Below are 20,332 nucleotides of genomic sequence, written 5' to 3'. Positions count from 1 at the left end.
TTTATATCCGAATTCTAAATAAAAGGATCTGGTCTATAAAATTAACACCATTAGCATAAAATCTAAAAGTAATTTTGTTTCAAAAATTCTGAGTATGTACATTAGATGACAAATGTTAAAATTCAGTTCTTTCTTTCATTCTGCTTCTCTCCTCTTTTTGAATAATTCTATGCTAAAGCCATTAGGAAGGGCAGAACAAAAGAGGTGTCTGGTGATGGCTCAGAGAGATTTGTTGAAAGCCAGGAAAAGTAAGTAGGGCGTACACACTGGGGGTGGCAAGGAAGGGAAGGTAGCCTAGTGAGAGATGTGTGGGCCTAACTGGTTAAAGTTGGCTTCTGCACAGTGAGGCAGGCTAGTGGAATGAGTAGGTTGAGGAACACATCTCAGCATGTGTAGTCAGAGCTCAAGAAGCGTTAAGAGGGGATCTGTGTAGAAGGGCTTTCCAGCACAGGGTATTGGTACTCAAATAGACTGAGAAATGCAAAAAGAAAATGAGATAATGCTTTAGAAATCTTGATGAAAAATTATTAACAACCGGGAATTCTGTACCCAGCCAATCTATCAATCAGCATCAGAAGAGAATTAAGTTATTTTTAGATAGGTAAGTAAGGTCTCAACAGGCTTCCTCCATTTACTCTTTTTCAGTGCAGCATAGGGAATAGGAAACAAAAGACCCAACACAGAAATAGGGAGAAGGGAACCCCTGCCATACATGAAGGGAGAACTCAGGATAGGAGCTGAGTAGAGGGAAAACAGTCCAGGTGGGAGCAGGTCAGACGTCTCCAAATTGCTTCATGAAGGAGATACTGATAAGACTAATTGATGTAAATGGATGTCTTGGAAGGAGATTTAGAAACTGACAAAGAGTTCATGGTGAAGGAAATGATAAATATATAGAACATTAAAGACATGAAACAACAAAACTTACTAATTCCAGAAAAGCAGGAATCCAAGCAAGAAAGGAAAAATAATCATATTTTACTACATGGCATGGTTGTAAAAAGTGTTCATAATCATTATAACGCAAACACTGAATATTGATCTAACTGAAATGATCACCTAACAAGATTGGAAGAATGGGGCAATGGGAAGGATGCAAGCATGTGTAGTTGTGGTGGAGATGGTGGGGTGGGAGAGTTGAAAGCAAATTCCTCATGATTTGCATATATTACATCAGGAAATCGTATTTTAAAAAATTGGAAATATTAAGAATTGGCTACACTGGAATGTTATTTAGAGATGTAGTTAAAGTAACACTGTCTGTACTAAAATAGGAGTTGCTTTCAACTACTTTCCCTTGGCCATCTCATCATTTCAGTTTGAGCTGATCTGACTCCCAGCTTGGAGCACCTGCATCTCTTGCCTACAGGTTTTCTCTGACCTCCAGAACCCACTTTGCCTAAACACCCTAAGTGCTAGAGAAATAACGGTCCAGGAACTGCCTTCCACCAGTGAACTACAAAGTAGGTTATAAATACCCCAGCTTTTTAATTCCTTGGGTCAGATACCTCTGGAGTGAAGGGGATTCTAAATCATTTCTGAGAGTTCTCCAGCAGGATTAAGTTGCTCACAGAGGTAATTTCCTGGGTAAGATTTCATTTTCTAGTTTTCTTCCCTGTCCTATCTTACTTCACCAATTCCCCACCAGCGTTTCTGGGATTACCTGCCATGTAAATGACTTGCTCAAGTCACTATTGCAAAATTTGCTTCAGGGAGATCTTATATAAGCTGAGACAGCTAAAAAAGATAAAAGGAATATCTCTGAGGAAAAAGAAATGGGAGGGAGAAATGACTATTTAAGCCATGACCCATTAATCTATTTGAATTATTTTCCCTGAAACACTCCTAGTAGGAAATTGACGTTTCTGCTTGAATTGCTAAAGAAAACTTATCAAAATTGAACAGAACTTCCTTTGCCTGCCTACTTAGACTTTCAGGCTGTTTCAGAGATGTCAGGCTTGTCCTAAGCTTCCAGTTCAGAAAAGAAAATTGTCTGGAAGGTCAGTGCTGTACTCTGTCCATAGTCTGTGGTTATTGAATTAAAAAAAGTAGCCATCCATAGGCACAAACTGTATTCAAACCCCGGGTGTCTTTTTATTGTTTCTGGTTCTTAAAAGAGCATTAGTTGGAATCCTTTCAAAATGTTTAATTCCTTGAAGATGAAAAGAAAGCATTCTTGAGGCCAACTTTCCTCTGAAGTAATTTAAGAAGATCTAAAATGGTCAAATAGTTCAATCCATCTTGGGTTCCTAGCATTCTCCTCTCTCTCTTTTTCTCAAATCACCTGGGTGCATAGAAATGGTGCTACCTTCTACTCAAGTCAGATCTCCATCAGCAGTAAATTAATGGTGAGGAGATGGTAGGAAGAGAAGGAAAAATAGTCACCTGTATTCCTCAAAGCCCAGTCATGTTACCCTGACATCCTGACAGCTTTTCACAGACTTCCTGTATTATATTTCAATGTCTACTAGTATCTCTGATCCATTGACTTGCACATGTATTCAGCAGCTGTTTCCTTATAGCTTTTTGAAACCTTCACCAACCCAGAATCCCAGATTGCCAGTTCTCCCTAGGACATGACTTCATGTGGACACATCCTGAACTCTATTCCTCTAACACCAAATGAAATGCCAAAGCCAACTCAGGGTCAGTGTCTGCCTGTCCCTCATGTCCAGGCAGAGCACCACAGAGTGCTGCTGGCCACAGATGAAGTCCTCTAAGAAAAAAATAAATAAACCGAGGTTAGCAATCCATCATTCAACCCCATGACACTTGTTGACTGAGAAATTGTGAACTAGAAATGTCTTCTAAACCAGAGACTTAGCAATATCATTGAGTCTTTATCACTGGGATATAGGTTTCTGGTTGCTTTTATTGGTGGTTATGATGAGTTTGTTCTACCCAGACACAATTCTTACTGTCATCCAAGTAACCAAAAGAATAAGCACAGCAAAATAACTGGCCTGCTAGAGAATCCCACAGGTGACTTTCGTCCCTGGGGGGCTCAGCTCCCCAAACCAGTGGCTCCCTTGGCAACTATTTTTGGGCTATTTACTGTAAGGGACATTCCGGTTATCTCCATCCCTTCATGAAGACTACTCTTTTTTGGCCCTCTTCTTATTTTCCTTATATTCTAGGCCTTTCTCCGCCTCCCCTGCCCCTAGCCAGTCTGGACTTCCTGGTACACCTGCAACCCAAGCACTGCTCCAGTCTTCATAAGCTCTAAGAGTGACCCATAGTTACTAGTAGAAAAATCAGAAGAGATGCTACGCAGTCATCCTGGAGTACTAGAAGCTACTTTCTGCAAATTAGATAGTTGGTAAATGCAGGGTTTTCCTGAAATCTCCTGTAGGCACCCACAAGGCCAAACCTAAGGAGCATTTCTATTGTTCTTGCAGAACAGACACACTTCAAGGCCCAGAGATAGTGCAACTCCTGAGTTGTTTAATAATATTTCCTAGGAAGAGTTTGTTCCTTTCTCAGAATAGTGGAGCAGAAAACCTATCTAGGTTCTGGCTGGTGTCTCTAGACTATCACATTTGAACCTGCATATATTAATATTGTTGAAGTCTATAAAATACATTATGAATTTCAGATTGCTCATATTCAGATTACATTGGTTGTAGATAACTTTTTGGAATTTGAGTCTGCTCCCTCCCTCCCCATCCTTTTCTAACCCCTGTCCTTCTAATCCCCTCTTCTAAGACTCTGAGCCTGAGTATATGATAGTTTAAACATATTTTTTATTTTAACTTTCATTGTCACTGTCCTTTCAGAGTCATGCAGCATGCTGCATTGTAAAGATTCCTGCCAGGGATTCAAAACATCAATGTTTTAGTACAAACTACCATCACCAGATGTGGGACTTTAGGTAAATCAGTAAAGACCTCCATTTTCTTAAGAAAATGTAAAATGGGTGCTTATACTAGACCATTTTAAGTGTTTTCTCATTTTAACATCTTGACAATAATTCCAGTATTTGTCATTAAAACTGTTATGGGTAGATTTGGGGCACTTTTATAATCTTTACAAAGTGTAGCTAGACCATAAAAAACCCTTTAGTGTTACCCCCAAGCACAAACTGAACTGCGTGGAATACCATATAAGCTTTATTTGTAATTTTAGTGCCTGTAATTTTAGTCCCCAGTTCTCTCATTTAAATATGAATTTAAAACTTTCAAAATGGTTAAGTACTATGATCTTATAAACTGTATTTGTACTATTATATTTTATTATTACAAAGTGATTTCCAGGGGCACCTGGGTGGCTCAGTGGGTTAAAGCCTCTGCCTTCGGCTCAGGTCATGATCTCAGGGTCCTGGGATCGAGCCCCACATTGGGCTCTCTGCTCCGCGGGGAGCCTGCTTCCCCCTCTCTCTCTGCCTGCCTCTCTGCCTGCTTCTCTGCCTGCTTGTGATCTCTCTCTCTCTGTCAAGTAAATAAATAAAATCTTTAAAAAAAAAAAAAAAAGTGATTTCCAAGAAGGGTCATTCTGCTGCAGAGAACATCTGGGCCCACATTTATTTCCTTTACACCACAACTTAAACTCCATGTGAAGCAGAGGGAGTCCCTGATTTACTTTGGTTGGGTCAGCAGTGTCTTGGGGGAAGATGGACAGTCCAGATGCAGTGGGGGTGAGATCGCCCCCACATCAACTTTATTCCTAATCACTGAAAAAACATCAGGTGAGGCTGCCATTATTCTAATCTCTAAGTTTTTGCATATAATCAGACCTTAGTTTCTTATTTTTCTCCTAACTTATAATAATTTCCTCATTCTTCTTGTAGTATCACAAAAATCTATAATTATTGAACAAAGACCAAATCATGTTCAGTGTTTAGAAATGTCAGATGCCTACATCATGAACAAAGACTACATCATGTTCAGTGTTTAGAAATGTCAGATGCCTGGTTGGTGATCGGAACTTAATAATAGTAATAATAGTAATTAATGGAAGTATTAACATAAATGGCTAAGAAACAGCTCAACAGTGTCAGAACAAAAATGTTTGTCCTTTCAATTATAAATATTATTATATTTAGTAATATAGTCATATGTAATTATATATGATAATAATAATATAATTATTATATTTAATAAGAAAGGGAAAGCTTTGGATAATAATAATGCCAAGGACAATTAGGATATATTTTAATATAGTTGAATTGCAAAGCCATTATTTAACAGCATTGCTTTGGTTTTTGCCTCACAATTGGGAGCAAACAAAAACATGAATGTGTGTATTTAGTAGAGGCTCTGTTGAGTAACAATTATAAATGGGCTCAGGGTCAATGCCAGAGTGAGAAGCCAATGCAAATGAATGGCCTGGTGGTCCAGAGGGAGCTCAGAGCCTGCTATGTTGCATACCAACACTAATCTGGCGTAAGGTCTTTAGCCAGTTGACCCTTGCAGGGCATTCAAACCCATTCTTGGTGATCTCTGGCTAGACCAAATTAGGAATGTTGGGGTAGCATGACTAAATTTAAAAGGAAAGAAATACAATTCCAGCTTCTGTCATGGTCTACAAACCAGTGCTGAATCTTAAGCATCCCTTAGACCACCAGTGTGCCGCCCAATCACTTCTTTCTCATATCCTCCAGAAAATCCATGCTAATGATTCAATGAAGGGAAATCACCTTCTTCTCCCTCCAGAACTTCAAAAGACTTTCCTAGTTTTGCTATTCTTTCAGGCTCTGGGATCTTCCTTCCTCCTGTAATAGACTAATTCAGGGAAAAACCCCACTGCAGAGACTTTCATACACACCCTTCCCCCACCTCAGGATAGAGTGCAAATTCCTTAAACCCAGAGCTAGTCAGGAGTTAAGCTGTGCCTCCGGGCTCATTTCTTAACTCCCTTACCCAAGGAACCCTTTGCCCCAGGCAAATGAAACCGGCAGCAAATCCCTGGACTTGACAGCCTGTATTGCTTTTAATCACTTTAATCAAGCTTTTTCTGGGCAGCCTGCCTCCTTATCTCCTTGGAGTACTTCAGTGCATCCTTCAAGACCTCTACAACTATGATGGTATCAAAACCATCTGTTGATATGTCGTCAGCTGCTTGAGGGTAATTGCTATTATATTCATGCCTGTTTTTGCCCTTCAGGTTTTGTCTCTTATTGTTCCTCTTGGCCTTTCTATTGTTTTGCTTTGCCAAGTCTGAGGCTCTGGCTCTTCCTGTTGTGGAGAGATCCCTTCCCTGTCCTCAAACCTGCTCTTCACAGGACTGGCTAATTCATCATTCAGCTCTCAGCTTATAAGTCTTTTTTTTTTTTTTTTTTTAAGATTTTATTTATTTATTTGACAGAGAGGTCACAAGCAGGCAGAGAGGCAGGCAGAGAGAGAGGAGGAAGCAGGCTCCCTGCTGAGCAGAGAGCCCGATGCGGGGCTCGATCCCAGGACTCGACTCCGAGATCATGACCTGAGCCGAAGGCAGCGGCCCAACCCACTGAGCCACCCAGGCGCCCCTCAGCTCTCAGCTTAAATGTTACCTCTTCAGAAAGGCAGTCCTTATCGTCCCAGATCTATGCCCCTCATGCTCCCAATCATTCTCTAGTTGGGTCCCCCCAAAATTGGGTACCCCAATAAGGGGTCCGTGATTAAAGGAGCGAGACTGATACAAAGCGAAAGTCAAGCAAAGCTTTATTTCGCTCCAAGCATCAAGAATCAGACCGACCATCAAACAGACTGGTCCAGGCCGCCCCTACAGAGAGGACGATACCTCCCTGCTTTCCAGACTAACTTTTATAGAGCAAAGGCCATGTGGTTGGGCCTGGCCACACACAGGTGGCCAAAGAGATTGTAACACACACAGGAACTCCACAGTGATGCTAGGCGACCAACTGAATTATAATTTACCCTAGTAGACATTTGAACCAGCCTATCACCTCACCACCTATCACAGAATTGGCGCCCAAAAGGTGCCCAAAGGGTGGGGCCCATAATCCTTGGTAGCTAGGAGACAGTATGTGCCCCCACTGATTAAATACCTCCACCTGGTCTGACCCACCCTTGTATTTGGACTTTGTTACTTGGGACTGGTTTCCTGGATTTGCTTTTAAGTAAGTTCCCCTGGGGGTGGGTAGGGGTGGGGGGTGTCAATTTAAGTTTTACAACAAAATGGCAGTTCAACCAGGATGGGGCCGCTCTGGCTGAATAGTTCCTTACACTCTTATCATCCTGTTTCATTTCTACTGAAGCATTCATAACCATCAGAAATGGTCTTGTTTATCGCCATGTTTATTTGTTCCCGTCTTCAGTTCTCCCACCCCATTACTAGAACATATGCCTGGGATGCAGTAACCTTGTCTTCTCATTCACTCATTTAGCCTAGTGTCTATAATGGTGCTTGACACAGGGTAGGTATCAGGAAATATCTTTGGAATTATTGTGTTATATGTAGGGTTTGCATCTGGAAGAAGGGGTATAAATACAGTTATGAGCAAAGGTTTCCTGATGAGTGAAAATAAAAAGGTAGGCATCCTAAGCAACCTCCCCCCATTCCCACCTCTTCAGCAGCTCTGTCCTAAGTCATCATTTCAATGTTTTACCTTTTTTTTTTTAAAGATTTTATTTATTTATTTGAGAGAGAGAGATCACAAGTAGGCAGAGAGGCAGGCAGAGAGAAGAGGAAGCAGGCTCACTGCTGAGCAGAGAGCCCGATGTGGGGCTTGATCCCAAGACCCTGAGATCATGACTAGAGCCGAAGGCAGAGGCCTAACCCACTGAGCCACCCAGGCGCCCCTTACCTTTTGTTTTTTACAGCTGTCTTTGTGTGTCCAGAATGTGATAAACACCTAACCTTTTCAAGGCCTTTTAGAGCATATTCACTGGAGCCAAACCATTTAGGTTCATGTTTCAGTTCTGTCCCTATATGACCTTGGGCAAGTAATTTAAGCTCTGTGTGCCTTAGTTTTCACATCCATGAAATGATGCCTGCCTCATGGGACTGTTAGGATGATTACAATAATATATGCAAGACACTCAGAACAGTGGCCATAATAAGTACAAATACATGTTAGTCATTAATATTAGTTATTTTCTATCATGTGGAGGGAGGACTCAATTGAAATATCCAAATAAAAGAAGTATCTGTGGGAGATACATGTGATGGGAAAAGTGTGTGTGAGAGAGAAATGAGAACAGCAGGACATTTGCTTCCAGAAATTCAAAACAATATAATTTATTAATTATACATTTAGATATTTGTAATACACACATACATAGGAAATATGAAAGTTATTTAGAGTACCTCCATGATTTTGTGTTGATGTTATAAATTTTATTTTTAAATAGTTTAACAAAACCCATCTTGCATTTTTTTTTAAATAAAATAATCATATCAAAATCTCAAGCATCTAAAAAGTTGTAAAAACCATGATTCAAGTCAACAATTACGTGTTTTGAGATTTGGTGGGTAAACATGATTTCATTTTTCTGTGAAGAATTTACTCTGTTCCTTTCTGGCTTTTTCAAGGTTTTCGAAAGTGATTGTGCCTCTTGGCAGCTGCAACTTACTCTTTTCTGTTTCCAATATGTTTTCAGCTTCACCTTAAATAAAGTACAGAAATATGTAAGGTGACAAAAAGATCATTAGTATTTCGTGAAAAAGCCAAATTGCCATATTCCAGTGGCAAGTGGTAACACTATGTGGAGGCATGCCTCTAAATCTCACACTTAAATATTTCACCTGTTGGCCACAGAGGAAGCCACCTCCCAGAGAAAGGTCATTTTTCCTTTGGGAGGAAAAAGGAATTCTGAAGACAGAGAGGGAGATCAGTCAGAGGCACCTGGATGGCTCAGTTGGTTAAGCCTCTGCCTTTGGCTCAGGTCATCCTGGGATCAAGCCCCACAAAGGGCTCCCTGTTAAGCAGAGGGTCTGCTTCTCCCTCTCCCTCTCCCTCTGCTCCTCCTCCCTGCTTATGTTCTTTTTCCTCTCTCTTAAGTAAATAAATAAATAAATAAGTCTTTGAGAGATCAATCAGATGCCATAGGTTTTACTTGACAGAAGACAGCATTTTAAAATATAGAAAAGAATACCAAGCAATATTTTTTTCCTTGAAGGAAAGTCAGGATGATAAGCATTAGTTGTGTTTGGAGGGGTGTAGGATGGAGAAAACAAATACAGTGTTTGCTATACTGCCCCTTAATATGTAAGTGACATGAGAGAAAATAAAGCTTAATAAAGCTTTTTATTCTTTTTCAGGAATACTAATCTTTTACCTGAAACCACTTGTAAATACCCAAAATAATATTAAATGTTCTTTAGTCCATATACCTATATATACACAGCATAAGAATTTTTATAAACAATTCCTCTTTAAAGTGACAGCTAGTAATTTCTTAGACTCAGTTGAATACTAATTAGCAAAATTAAAAAAATTATTGTATACATTGTTGACATTCTATAAACTTTCCTTGGGAATGAAGGCAAATGTTTCTTTTTAAGTACTTCTCTTTAAGCACACCATTAATTTATACTCCAGACGGAATACGGCTGGCTGCAATTTTCAAATTATAACATTTCAACCATCCGCAATCATCATTTTTTTTTTTTGCCTCAGTTTTGAATAGAAAGCAAAAATAATTATAAATTATATGTAATTAGACACGGGGCACCTGGGTGTCTCAGTTGGTTAAACATCTGCCTTTGGCTAAGGTCATGATCCCAGGGGGTCCTGGGATCAAGCCCCACATTGGGCTTGCTGCTCAGTGGAGCCTGCTTCTCCTTCTCCCTCTGCCCGTTCATGCTGTCTCTTGCTCACTCTCTCTCTCAAATAAATAAATAAGATCCTAAAAAAATGTAATTAGACAGGACTTTAATGACAGACTAAATAAATGTTCCCATGTGATAGTGCCTCACTTATGACAAATTTTCGTGTGTTTGCAGAAAGGCTGACAATAAAGTCCATCAAACAGGGACTGTATATCTTGGGTTTATCACTAGTTAACAGGGCTAAATGTTATAACCTAAACTTTAAATACTCCAAGTTTCCTGGTAGACTATAAAGTTGTATTTTTTTAAAATAGGAAATTCCTACCTGTCTTTAAAGTTTAAAATTGTATGTTCTGTGGACTCTGGTGGACCTGTAATAAAATTACTTCCCAAATATACAGTCAAGATATTCCTAGAAAATAAACTTGTTCTCTATTAGTAGTATGTTCAAGTGAATGCTGTGTAATAGACTTGATTTTTAATACTGCATATTAATTTTTATGAGGCACTGAGAATTCTAATGTTCATATAAGCAATGAACAGAGTTGAAATCAGACTAATGAATTCTTAAGCAGATGAGTAATATGAAACTGAACAGGTTATTGAAATGGGTTTTAACATTGGTAAATCAGTTGTATAGTAAGTTTCCAGCTTAAAAGGGACTGTACTCCAAAATTTAATCTGTAGATAAGTGTTTTAGAACTCAGAATACATTTTGCCATAGTGATAATGCAATGTAGGTCAACTGTGATAACAGTAGTGCTTGACCCCAAGGGACCTTTTAGCAGAGTTTCTGTGTGGAAAATGTATTTCCAACTTCAGTGGGAATTTTCAAGAACATATAATCCTTGTATCTCCCTACGCCTAGGAAAAAGATGTTCTACTCCCTACTGTAATACCTGCAGAGGAGTCTTCACTTCCTCCTTTCCTGTACCAAATCACAGTCCCCACAGAGCTTTAGCGACAGTGGTGTACACAGATAGCCCAGGAGAGGAAAGGATGCCAAAAATGAAGACTTGGGAAAGCACAGTTTCCAATATGCTTTGGGTTGAAGGCTCAAGAAGAAGAGACACAGGGGCCCTCATGAGAGCGTCTTCCTGGTACAGGGCTGGCTTCTGGGGCAGAGGTGTTATTTTCTAGGGCAATAAAAGGGGGGGTTCTGTGAGAGCAGCATGGTGCAGTGATCATTTAACAACCAGCTCTCCAGGGAAAAAAATGTAATTGCTTCTCGGCCTTTGGCTAAGATCAAATGCAGGAGAAAAATGTATATAAATTTATTGTGAACATAAGTTTATTATAAATTTTACTTTATAAAACAAATGTAGCACATAATTTATAAAAAATAATAAAATGTTCAACATATTTATTATAAATTTCACATAGCAAATGGATGCATTCTCATAGAATGTTTTTATTGACTTTTGTTGAACTCTTATATTCATAACTAATCTATAGTTGCAAATGATGAGAGAGTATAATTCCAACACGAATGATGGTTGTTATTTTCATTTACCCTAACAAATAGGAGAGAAATGGAAACAATGACATATGTTGGAACTTTTTTTCTTTGGGAATGATGTAAACAACTTGGCTGAATCAGATAATAGCTTTTAAATGTCAGGAGAATATTTCCTCAGTTGTGTATGCTATTCACAATGTAATGGCTACTGACACAATAAACATTTAAGCATAATCTGCATTATTAACATTTGTTTCATCACTTCCTTAAATCTAGACTATTGTTTGGCAAGCTTTCTTAAAATGGGCCAAATAGTAAATATTTTAGGTCTGTGGGGCCTTATGTCTCTGTTGCAGTCACTCAGCTCTGTCATGGTAATGGAAACACATTCATAGAGAATTCACAAATGAATGGGCGTGTCTGTGTTTTAATAAAACTTTACTTTCAAAAACATGTGGCCACCCTTTAGGCCATAGTTTGCCGAACCCTGGCTTAGACAGTCAACAAAATAATGTCAGGCCTTGATTTGGTGTTTGCAGATTCCATGGTGTAAATACTCCCACCATGACCAACTTCAGGCTACCAATGGGATGCCACTGAAGTTGGAGTTATATGTGTTATCTTACTGTGTGTGTATATTGTATCTTTATTTCTATCATAGAGATATAATAGATACACATAAGTCAGGTATACATAACCAGAGTGCAGATAATAGTAAAATAATGAAAAACTGATTAAATTCTGAGTATTTATTGCCATTGTTAAAATCATAATTTGATATTTTTTGTAATTTATTAAATTATAAGTTTATCTAATATAATGTTTAATAATGACTATATTTAATAACCAGCTTACAAATTCCTGAAAATTTGATAAGTCAGTTCTTGTGAGCTGGTATGAACTGACTCCAGCATACTGTGTGAGAGGGAACAGAAATGTTGGTCACTGGTAGCTCTGGGAGTGGGGTCTTGTCAGGATGTTCATAAATCAAGGGGTCATAAGAAGATGATCCTTGAACCAGAAAATAAATCAGGAATATACTCTAGTTTATCAAAGACTGACCTTTCATTCTTTGTAGAAGGGTTCCATATCCTAAGTCATACTGGTAGGTGAAGACGAAGCTTAATGGAATAATAGGGAAGAGGAAGGCTGGCTTCTTCCTTCTTATTGCTCTGGTTCAAAAACAAAGCAGAAAAAATATCAAGAATGACCTATAAATACATATCTGTAAACACAATGAAAAAAAAAATTACCTGCTTTTTGGAATAATGTCCACCATTTTAGAAGTTACTTAGTTCATTTGAATCTTCTATGGAAATAGGATTTTCTTACTCATAATGCCTCACCAGATTCTGCAGTTCTCAAGGGCAGAATCTGTGACTTTTCCCACCTTTATTTGATGTTGATACTCAGATTACTCATTTAAAAAATGGTTAAGTATTGATATCTGTCCTTTAGGGATTAGGGAGATAAATTTGCAGAGGCCTTCTTCTGTCTTGGTGTCAACTTATATAATGGAGACAAAGATGGGAGAAATCTGAGAAACTAGAGGTAGAATGAACTATTTCTATCCTGGTTCTACCGTCACTTCCAAGTGAGTTACATATACATATACATATAAGGGGTTACATATACACCATTTGGACCAAAGCCCTATCTTGGCCAACTTGATAGTAATATGCTAATGTCAAAAACAAAAAGAAGCAAATTAAGAAAAATTTAAAGTAAATCGCAAACATACCCAGCTGTTAAAGAGATGGCTGCAATGCCAAAAAAAGTTCCAAAATATTTAAGGAATTCCCGAGACCAAGCAATCTGCAAGGCCATTTGTCTTTCTCTCATTTCATTCTGCATCATTAGCTGCCTTTCCAGCTGAGGATGAAACAAATGACAAAGGCTGGTTACTCATCTTTTCATTCTGAGCACAGAGTTAATAATCTGCTTTTCCAGGGGATTTTCCTTCAGTTGCTTTGTCTTTTTTTTTTTTTTTTTAAATCTCAGTAGACTTTAACTAAAGTTCCTCTGGATAGCTATCTCCATCATCTTGGCAGTGAAATCTTCTTGGAATGTATGTAGAATGGATGTGATATTCTTCTTCTGTGTCCTGAGGTCTCGAATGCCTGGAGCTTTTATTCAACTCTAAAATATATGTTCAGCCTATTCTGTCACATGTGAGAAAAGATCTATGTGCCTTTAAATGAAGGTACATCTTCCTGATCTTAATTACAACTTGTACTGAAATCATTTTATCCAACTGCAAATTGACATTCATGTGGAGTAGCAGGTCCTTATCATATTATGATATGATGGGAGAGGGTATTATTCTGAGACATCAGTGGAGATTTTTCCTTGCCACTACTCTCTTGATGCCTCAAGTCCTTCGTTACTTTAGTAAGTGTCTTTCCCTGCATTGGAGCAGAAAGCAGGTATAGCCCAGAACACAGGAGACTGGATTTCTGGATGGATTTTTAGAAAAAACACAAGAGAAGCAGGTAATTCCAGTGTACAGCTAAGATTGAGAACCACTGCCTGAAAAAACTCAAAACCTAGGTTTTTCCCACCAAAAATCACACTAAATTATCAGTCTGAAAACTGATCCTCTTGGAACTCTCAAAAGATTGGGGACAGAAGGCTTTTTAAGGCGGTGGGACTCATCTATATAGTACTGTCGTCGCAGATTCGTGATACCTTGCATTTGTCAGAGCCCTTTAAACTTTACAGCACAGTGAACCTCATTGTTAACCTTAATGGGGCATCCAGGATGGGATTTTGGGACAGAAAAAGGACATCAAGGAAAATTATGAAATTTAATATAAAGTTTATTTAAAAGTGTTATATCAATGTTAATTTCTTAGTTGTGACAACTATGCCATAGTAATGTAAGATATTATCTGTAGAGTATACAAAAGGTAGGGTATTCAAGAACTTTGTCCTCTTTTTCTATAAATCTAAAACATTCTAAAATTTAATTTCAAAAATGGTTATGAACAAATGTTATATTCTGAGTCTCTTCTACTGATAAGAATAGAGCCATGTATCTCCATGTATCATAGAGAAATTGTGAAAATCAGCAAGATTATGTGTCTGTAACAGACTCTGAGCCTAGAGTTAAAAAAAAAATCTACTCATACCCTTTCCATTGGCAAAAATTTCCTGACAAAAGGTACCATTGAGGTATAATTTTAATTATCAATTAGAGCTTTATTAACTACCTCATACTTCATAAAGTTATGCTTAAAATCATAGGTCTAGATCTAAATACATTTAAAATTCAAATTAATTAACAGGGTGTGCCTGGGTGGCTCAGTCAGTTAAGTGTCTGCCTTCAGCTCAGGTTATGATTCCAGAGTCCTGGGATTGAACCCCAAGTTGCATCCTACTCTCTGTTCAGCAGGGAGTCTGCTTCCCCCTTCTCCCTCTGCCTATCCTCCTGCTTGTGGTCTCTCTCTCAAATAAATAAATAAAATATTATAAAAACCAAATTAGTTAATAATTTATTACCAAACTTTTTCAGTAGCCTTAAAGGGATAATTATATTGATGCAGTTATTAGTTTATCAATAATAGTCATAACATAATTAAGTGTACATTCATTTTCACCCTTCTTCTCCCAATATTGACACTAATGAGAAATAAGAGCAAAAGAGAACATGTACAGTAAGTTTTTTTAGCAGTCTTTAACCAAATTATAAATATAAAATTCTTTATCTATTTTATTTTAATTATTTTTAAAGTAATTTTTAAAGACTTGTTTACAAGAATGTTTAATTATTATTCTGTAGTCCTATGCCCAGTAATAATAACTAAGTCTATATTAAATTTTTTTCCTCCTTTGTTCATTTATTTCTTTATTGAAAATCAATTAACATATAGTGTATTATTAGTTTCAGGGGTAGCATTTAGTGATTTGTCGCAGTTGCATACAACACCCAGTTCTCATTACATCAAGTGCCCTTCTTAATGCCCATCACCCAGCTACCCCATCCCTCTACCCACCTCCCCTCGAGCAACCCTCAGTTTGTCTCTTAGTTAAGAGTCTCTTATGGTCTACCTCCTCTGAGTTCATCTTATTTTATTTTACCTTCCTTTCCCTTATGTTCATCTGTTTTGTTTCCTAAATTCCACATATGAGTGAAATCATATGGTATTTGTCTTTCTCTGAGTGACTTATTTCACTTAGCACAACACCCTCTAGTTCTATCCATGTGGTTGTAAATGGCAAAATTTTGTTCTTTTTGATGACTAAGTAATATTCCATACATAGTATGTATATATGACATCTTCATTATCCATTCATTTGTTGATAGACATTTGAGCTCCTTCCATATTTGTGCTGTTGTGGACATTGCTAATATAAACATGAGGGTGCATGTGCCCCTTCTTTTCACTGTGTCTGTATCCTTTGGATAAATACCCAGTAGTACAATTGTTGGGTTGTAGGGTAGCTCTATTTTTAACCCATTTGAGGAATCTCCATACTTTTTTCAAGAGTAGCTATACCAGTTTACTTTACTACCAACAGAATAAGAGGGGAGCCCTTTCTCTTTTAACTTATGCATAATTTATTTCCAAGTAACAGAAAAGTTGTGTTTTTATTTGCTTAGTTGGGCAATGCCAAAAAGTATTCTGTGTGTCCTGCCACAAAGAGGTTTATTTTTATCAGAAATTAAAATATTTCCTATTTGTCTGTGCCTTTGTTAAATTAGCAGAGACGTTATTGATACCCTCTAAACTAAAAGCAAAATCATAATCTCAGGTAAACATAAACTAAGATTGTTAAAATAAAGCAACTGTAATGAAAGCTGTGACAAGTGATTTATCCTTAATTTGCTCTACAGATATTTTAAATGCTCAATATCCAGTGAGTAGTTTGGAGAGAATCCAGAAGGGGAAATGAGTAATAAGTTTGAGCTTTAAAAAAAAAGAGCAATAATTTTTTATGAATGACTTATGAAAATAACTGAACATAAACAAAATTATAGTAGCATTTAGAAGCTTAAAAGCTTTACTTACAGCATCTTGTTACACATCTTCCTATAAAGAGTAAACACAATTAAATCCATTTTTACTCCCAGATGTTTGTAAACAGTAAGGTCACCCTAAGTAAAAAATAAAAATGCCAGTTTGCCAAAAACCCTCTGTGTTAAGTCATGGATTCCAAATGTATTGACTTTTTTTTTTTAAGATTTTATTTATTTATTTGACAGACAGAGATCACAAATAGGCAGAGAGGCAGGCAGAGAGAGAGAAAGGGAAGCAGGCTCCCTGCTGAGCAGAGAGCCTGGCTTGATCCCAGAACCCTGGGATCATGACCTGAGCCAAGGGCAGAGGCTTTAACCCACTGAGCCACTCAGGTGCCCCTGTATTGCTTTCAATATCAGAAGATGCTAACAAGATGAGCAGAGGCTGGGAAAGAACAAAAGACTATTGACCTTCTCAACCATTATCTAAAATTCTTTAAAGACCATTCCTAACTGCATCTGGTATAAGCACTAATAACTGAAATTGAGGACAATTCCACAACTTAAATAACAAAACAACAGTAAGGGTATTTTCTTTTATCCTGGTTTTCCTCATTTTAAAAAGTACATATTTCTTAGTTTGATAATTAATGTTCTACTATGTCAGTCCTAACTGTGCACAAAACTAAAACCTCTATTTTATAATACTTAGAACTAAGAATCTTAGAACCAAAACATGCTTCAAAAGATAAAATCAGAAAATCCTTAAGAATTTGCAGGATGCAGGGTGCCTGGGTGGCTCAGTCGGTTAAATGACTACCTTCAGCTCAGGTCATGATCCGGGGTCAAATCCCGCATGGGGCTTCCCACTCAACAGGGAGTCTCCTTCTCCATCTGACCCTCCCCCTTCTTGTACTCTATCTCTCTCTTTCCCACTCTCTCTCTCAAATAGAATCTTTTTTTTTTTTAAGATTTTATTTATTTATTTTATATACAGAGAGATCACAAGTAGGCAGAGAGGCAGGCAGAGAAGGGGGGAGGCAGGCAGAGAGAGAGGGAGAAGCAGGCTCCCCACTGAGCATAGAGCTCGATGCAGGCCTCGATCCCAGGACCCTGATCATGACCTGAGCCGAAGGCAGAGGTTTAACCCACTGAGCCACCCAGGCGTCCCAAATAAAATCTTTTAAAAGAAAAAGAAATTGCAGTATGCTTATTTCTACTTCACTGTGGCAGCTGATACACTACTAATAACAATGTGGCCACCTAGCAAGGTGTTTGGTGCTGTAGTAGTTAGTTACATCGACTTTCCCATCAAACCCTGTGAGGTCTGTCCATGAGGTGAAGAAAACAGAATCCATTCTAACTAGTAGTTTAAACAAAATGACAATTATTGCAGGGTATGTAGCAGCTTAGGAATTTCTGGGGGAGGGGCGCCTGGGTGGCTCGTGGGTTAAGCCGCTGCCTTCGGCTCGGGTCCTGGGATCGAGTCCCGCATCGGGCTCTGTGCTCAGCAGGGAGTCTGCTTCCACCTCTCTCTCTCTCTCTGCCTGCCTCTCTGCCTACTTGTGATCTATCTCTGTCAAATAAATAAATAAAATCTAAAAAAAAAAAAAAAAAGAATTTCTGGGGGAGCCATGAAAGTCAATTTGTCTCCTGTACTATTAGGAACAACAGGAGAAATGCTCTGCCCGAACATGGGGCTTACCTGGGGGAATCCCATCTCCTGTCATAGATACTGTGGACCAAATGCTGAAACTCCACCTCCACATTCGCAGAGTACTAGTCACTTCTGCTACAGGGGTTGCAAGAAGATCCAGTGTCTTCTCAGAAATTTACACCACCCACATCCACCTCCGCAGTGTCCTTTGGGCATGCCTACTTGGCAGCTTCAGGTCAGATGTGAAGCTCAGCTGCAGAGGAGTCTGAGAAATTCATCTTTGGCTTGTTAGCCTCTGTTGTATTGGCAGGCACTCTCCAAAGGAGTCGGAATGGAACAGAAGTTAAATGATCCAGTTAGCATTAACTGCCACGGAACGTATTATCTCAGTTTACCATTGAGGAAACTGATAATCAAAGTCTGAGTGATTTTCCCTGTGGCCTCACTTATTAAATAGCAGGTCGCGGATTCTGACCCATACCTGCCTATTCCAAAGTCCAAATTTGCAGTCTACTCTCCGTATACTTGGAATAATCAAGTCAGTATAGAAAATGGGGGTGAATGGACAGGTACGTGATTACCATCTGAAAAGCTGTTAGCTTTACATATTAATTAATGCCAGAATTTTAGAAAGACTGCACGAAGAGCTCTAAATTGACCTGGGGTGCAGACTGGTCTGAATTATTTTGTTTAAATTTCTTTGAAAGAACCTTAACAACACACTGCCTCCAGTTTCTCACAGTAGATTTCATGTCTCCCTTCCCTTAGTGATTTCAGTGACCACCACTTTCTGAATGTGAGCCTCCCAAGGTTCTTATAAGACCTCCTTCTCAATGCCACCACTTCCCAAATAATGACCCTGGTCTGCAGACTTGACTGTCTAAACACTTCTTGAGATGTGGCTTCCCCTATCCTGTGGCACAGACATGGGTTTGGGGCTCCAGGCCAAGAGCCCTTGGAGAGAATAAGTCCAGCCCTTGACTTTTTTTTTTTTTTTTTTTTTTAAGATTTTATTTATTAGAGAAGATGCATGCACACACTTGAGCACAAGTGGTGGTGAGGGCAGAGGGGGCGGGAGAAGTAGACTTCCCACTGAGCAGGGACCAGACAGGACTACACAAGGCTCCATCTCAGGACCATGAGATCATGACCTGAGCCAAAGGCAGCTGCTTAACCAGCTGAGCCACCCAGGCACCCCCCAGCCCATGGCTTTATAAGGAAAATAGTGTCTGTGCTCTAGACAAAGGCAGAATAAGAAGCTGAGAAAGTTCTGAAAGGCCGAGACCTGCTTCCCTTCTGTAAATGGGATACAAAGGAAAAAGGCAACTCCTAGGAATGAATGAGCATTGGAGACTCTTCCAGAAAAGGTCTTTCAAATCCTCTGTTTACTTTCCCCCAGAGTTTCCTGCTTAGCCATCTCCTCTTGGTCTTCCAGTTCCTGGTGATATCATCACTTTGTAGTCTCCAACTACCACTCCTTGGTGATGACTTCTGAATTCTAAATCTCCATCCTAGAACTCTTTTAGTGGTAGATACTATTTCCAACTGCCTTCTGGGCATCTCCCCTGGGACACTGATAGGGAGGTCTTAACAAAATGTCCAGGCTTGCTCTTCTCTGCTGTCTTTACTCCAGCCCAGACCATCATTATTCATCAACAAAAATATAGTATTATCACAATCTGTATTCTCTGTTCCTGGTTTCTTCCTTAACCCATCCATTTTTTAATATTTCTCTCTTTATCTTTGTTTATATTTATATTCCTATATTAAAATGATTCTTATATCACTTTCCTGAAAACCTTTCACTGGTTCTTTAATTCCTAGACATGACATAGCTTTTAAAAATCCTATTCTGGTTTGCCTCCTGGGCTTCATGTCTTTCCAGTCTTTTCCTAGACTCCAGCCACCAGCCCTCACCTGCCCCAACCATGTTTCTCTTTCCACACATTTTTGCTTATGGAAGGAGACGGGCTTTGGCGTTGCATGGACTAGGTTCAAATTCTAGTTATGTCACTTACTTGCTATGTGATTGTGTTAAGACCCCTAAATATCTTGACTCCAATTTCTCTGTCTTTAGGAGCAATATAGCTACTTACAGATTGTTTTCCTAAATAATGTGGCATATTGCAAGGGACTGGAGCACCACAGCCATTCCTGTATGTTAGCCCCTTTGTCTTCCTTTTACCCTTTATCTCCTGTCCCTGTTGGAGTATTCTTTCACTTTCCTCACTCTCTCTTTCTGGGAGAGTATATCTGTTTTCCTGAGTTTGAAGTTCCTCTTTGCTGAAGACCCCCACATCTCTTTCTGGAGCCCCGTCTACTCACTGAGCAATGCTGCCAGCTGTAGCCATCCAACCTAGCATTCCTGGCACTATGCTGAATTCAACCTTCCCTACACTTCAGGTACACTTTTCCTCCTGACCAGCCTCTCTGCCAAGTCCTTGGATTCCTCAGAGGCTCTGGGATTCTCCCAGGGGAATGAAAATGTTGGTCTCATTTTCAGCTTACCCCTCTTCTTAATCCCGCAAGTATCTAATTCAGAAAT

At 38.9% G+C, this 20,332-nt stretch overlaps 1 protein-coding gene across 11 annotated transcripts in view; it reads right to left on the bottom strand.

Annotated features, from left to right (window-relative positions):
- Window positions 1-20,332, bottom strand: part of PLGRKT (plasminogen receptor with a C-terminal lysine) — a 75,591-nt gene that overhangs the window by 17,412 nt on the left and 37,847 nt on the right. For 5 of the 11 annotated variants that reach the window (XM_047699954.1, XM_047699966.1, XM_047699955.1 and 2 more), the window contains 2 exons: window positions 12,912-13,042; window positions 12,233-12,342 (listed from right to left, as the gene is read on the bottom strand). The exons of 3 other annotated variants lie outside the window; for them this stretch is intronic. In XM_047699954.1, coding sequence (XP_047555910.1) covers window positions 12,233-12,342; window positions 12,912-13,042 — 241 coding nt within the window. Of the gene's footprint in view, window positions 1-8,153; window positions 8,547-12,232; window positions 12,343-12,911; window positions 13,043-20,332 lie in introns of those variants that run through there. 3 more of the 11 variants (XM_047699959.1, XM_047699960.1, XM_047699961.1) reach the window with 2 other exon arrangements.

Source organism: Lutra lutra, chromosome 13 (genome assembly GCF_902655055.1).
Source record: "Lutra lutra chromosome 13, mLutLut1.2, whole genome shotgun sequence".
NCBI classification, from domain to species: Eukaryota; Metazoa; Chordata; class Mammalia; order Carnivora; family Mustelidae; genus Lutra; species Lutra lutra.
This window is presented reverse-complemented; position numbering and strand designations above follow the sequence as displayed.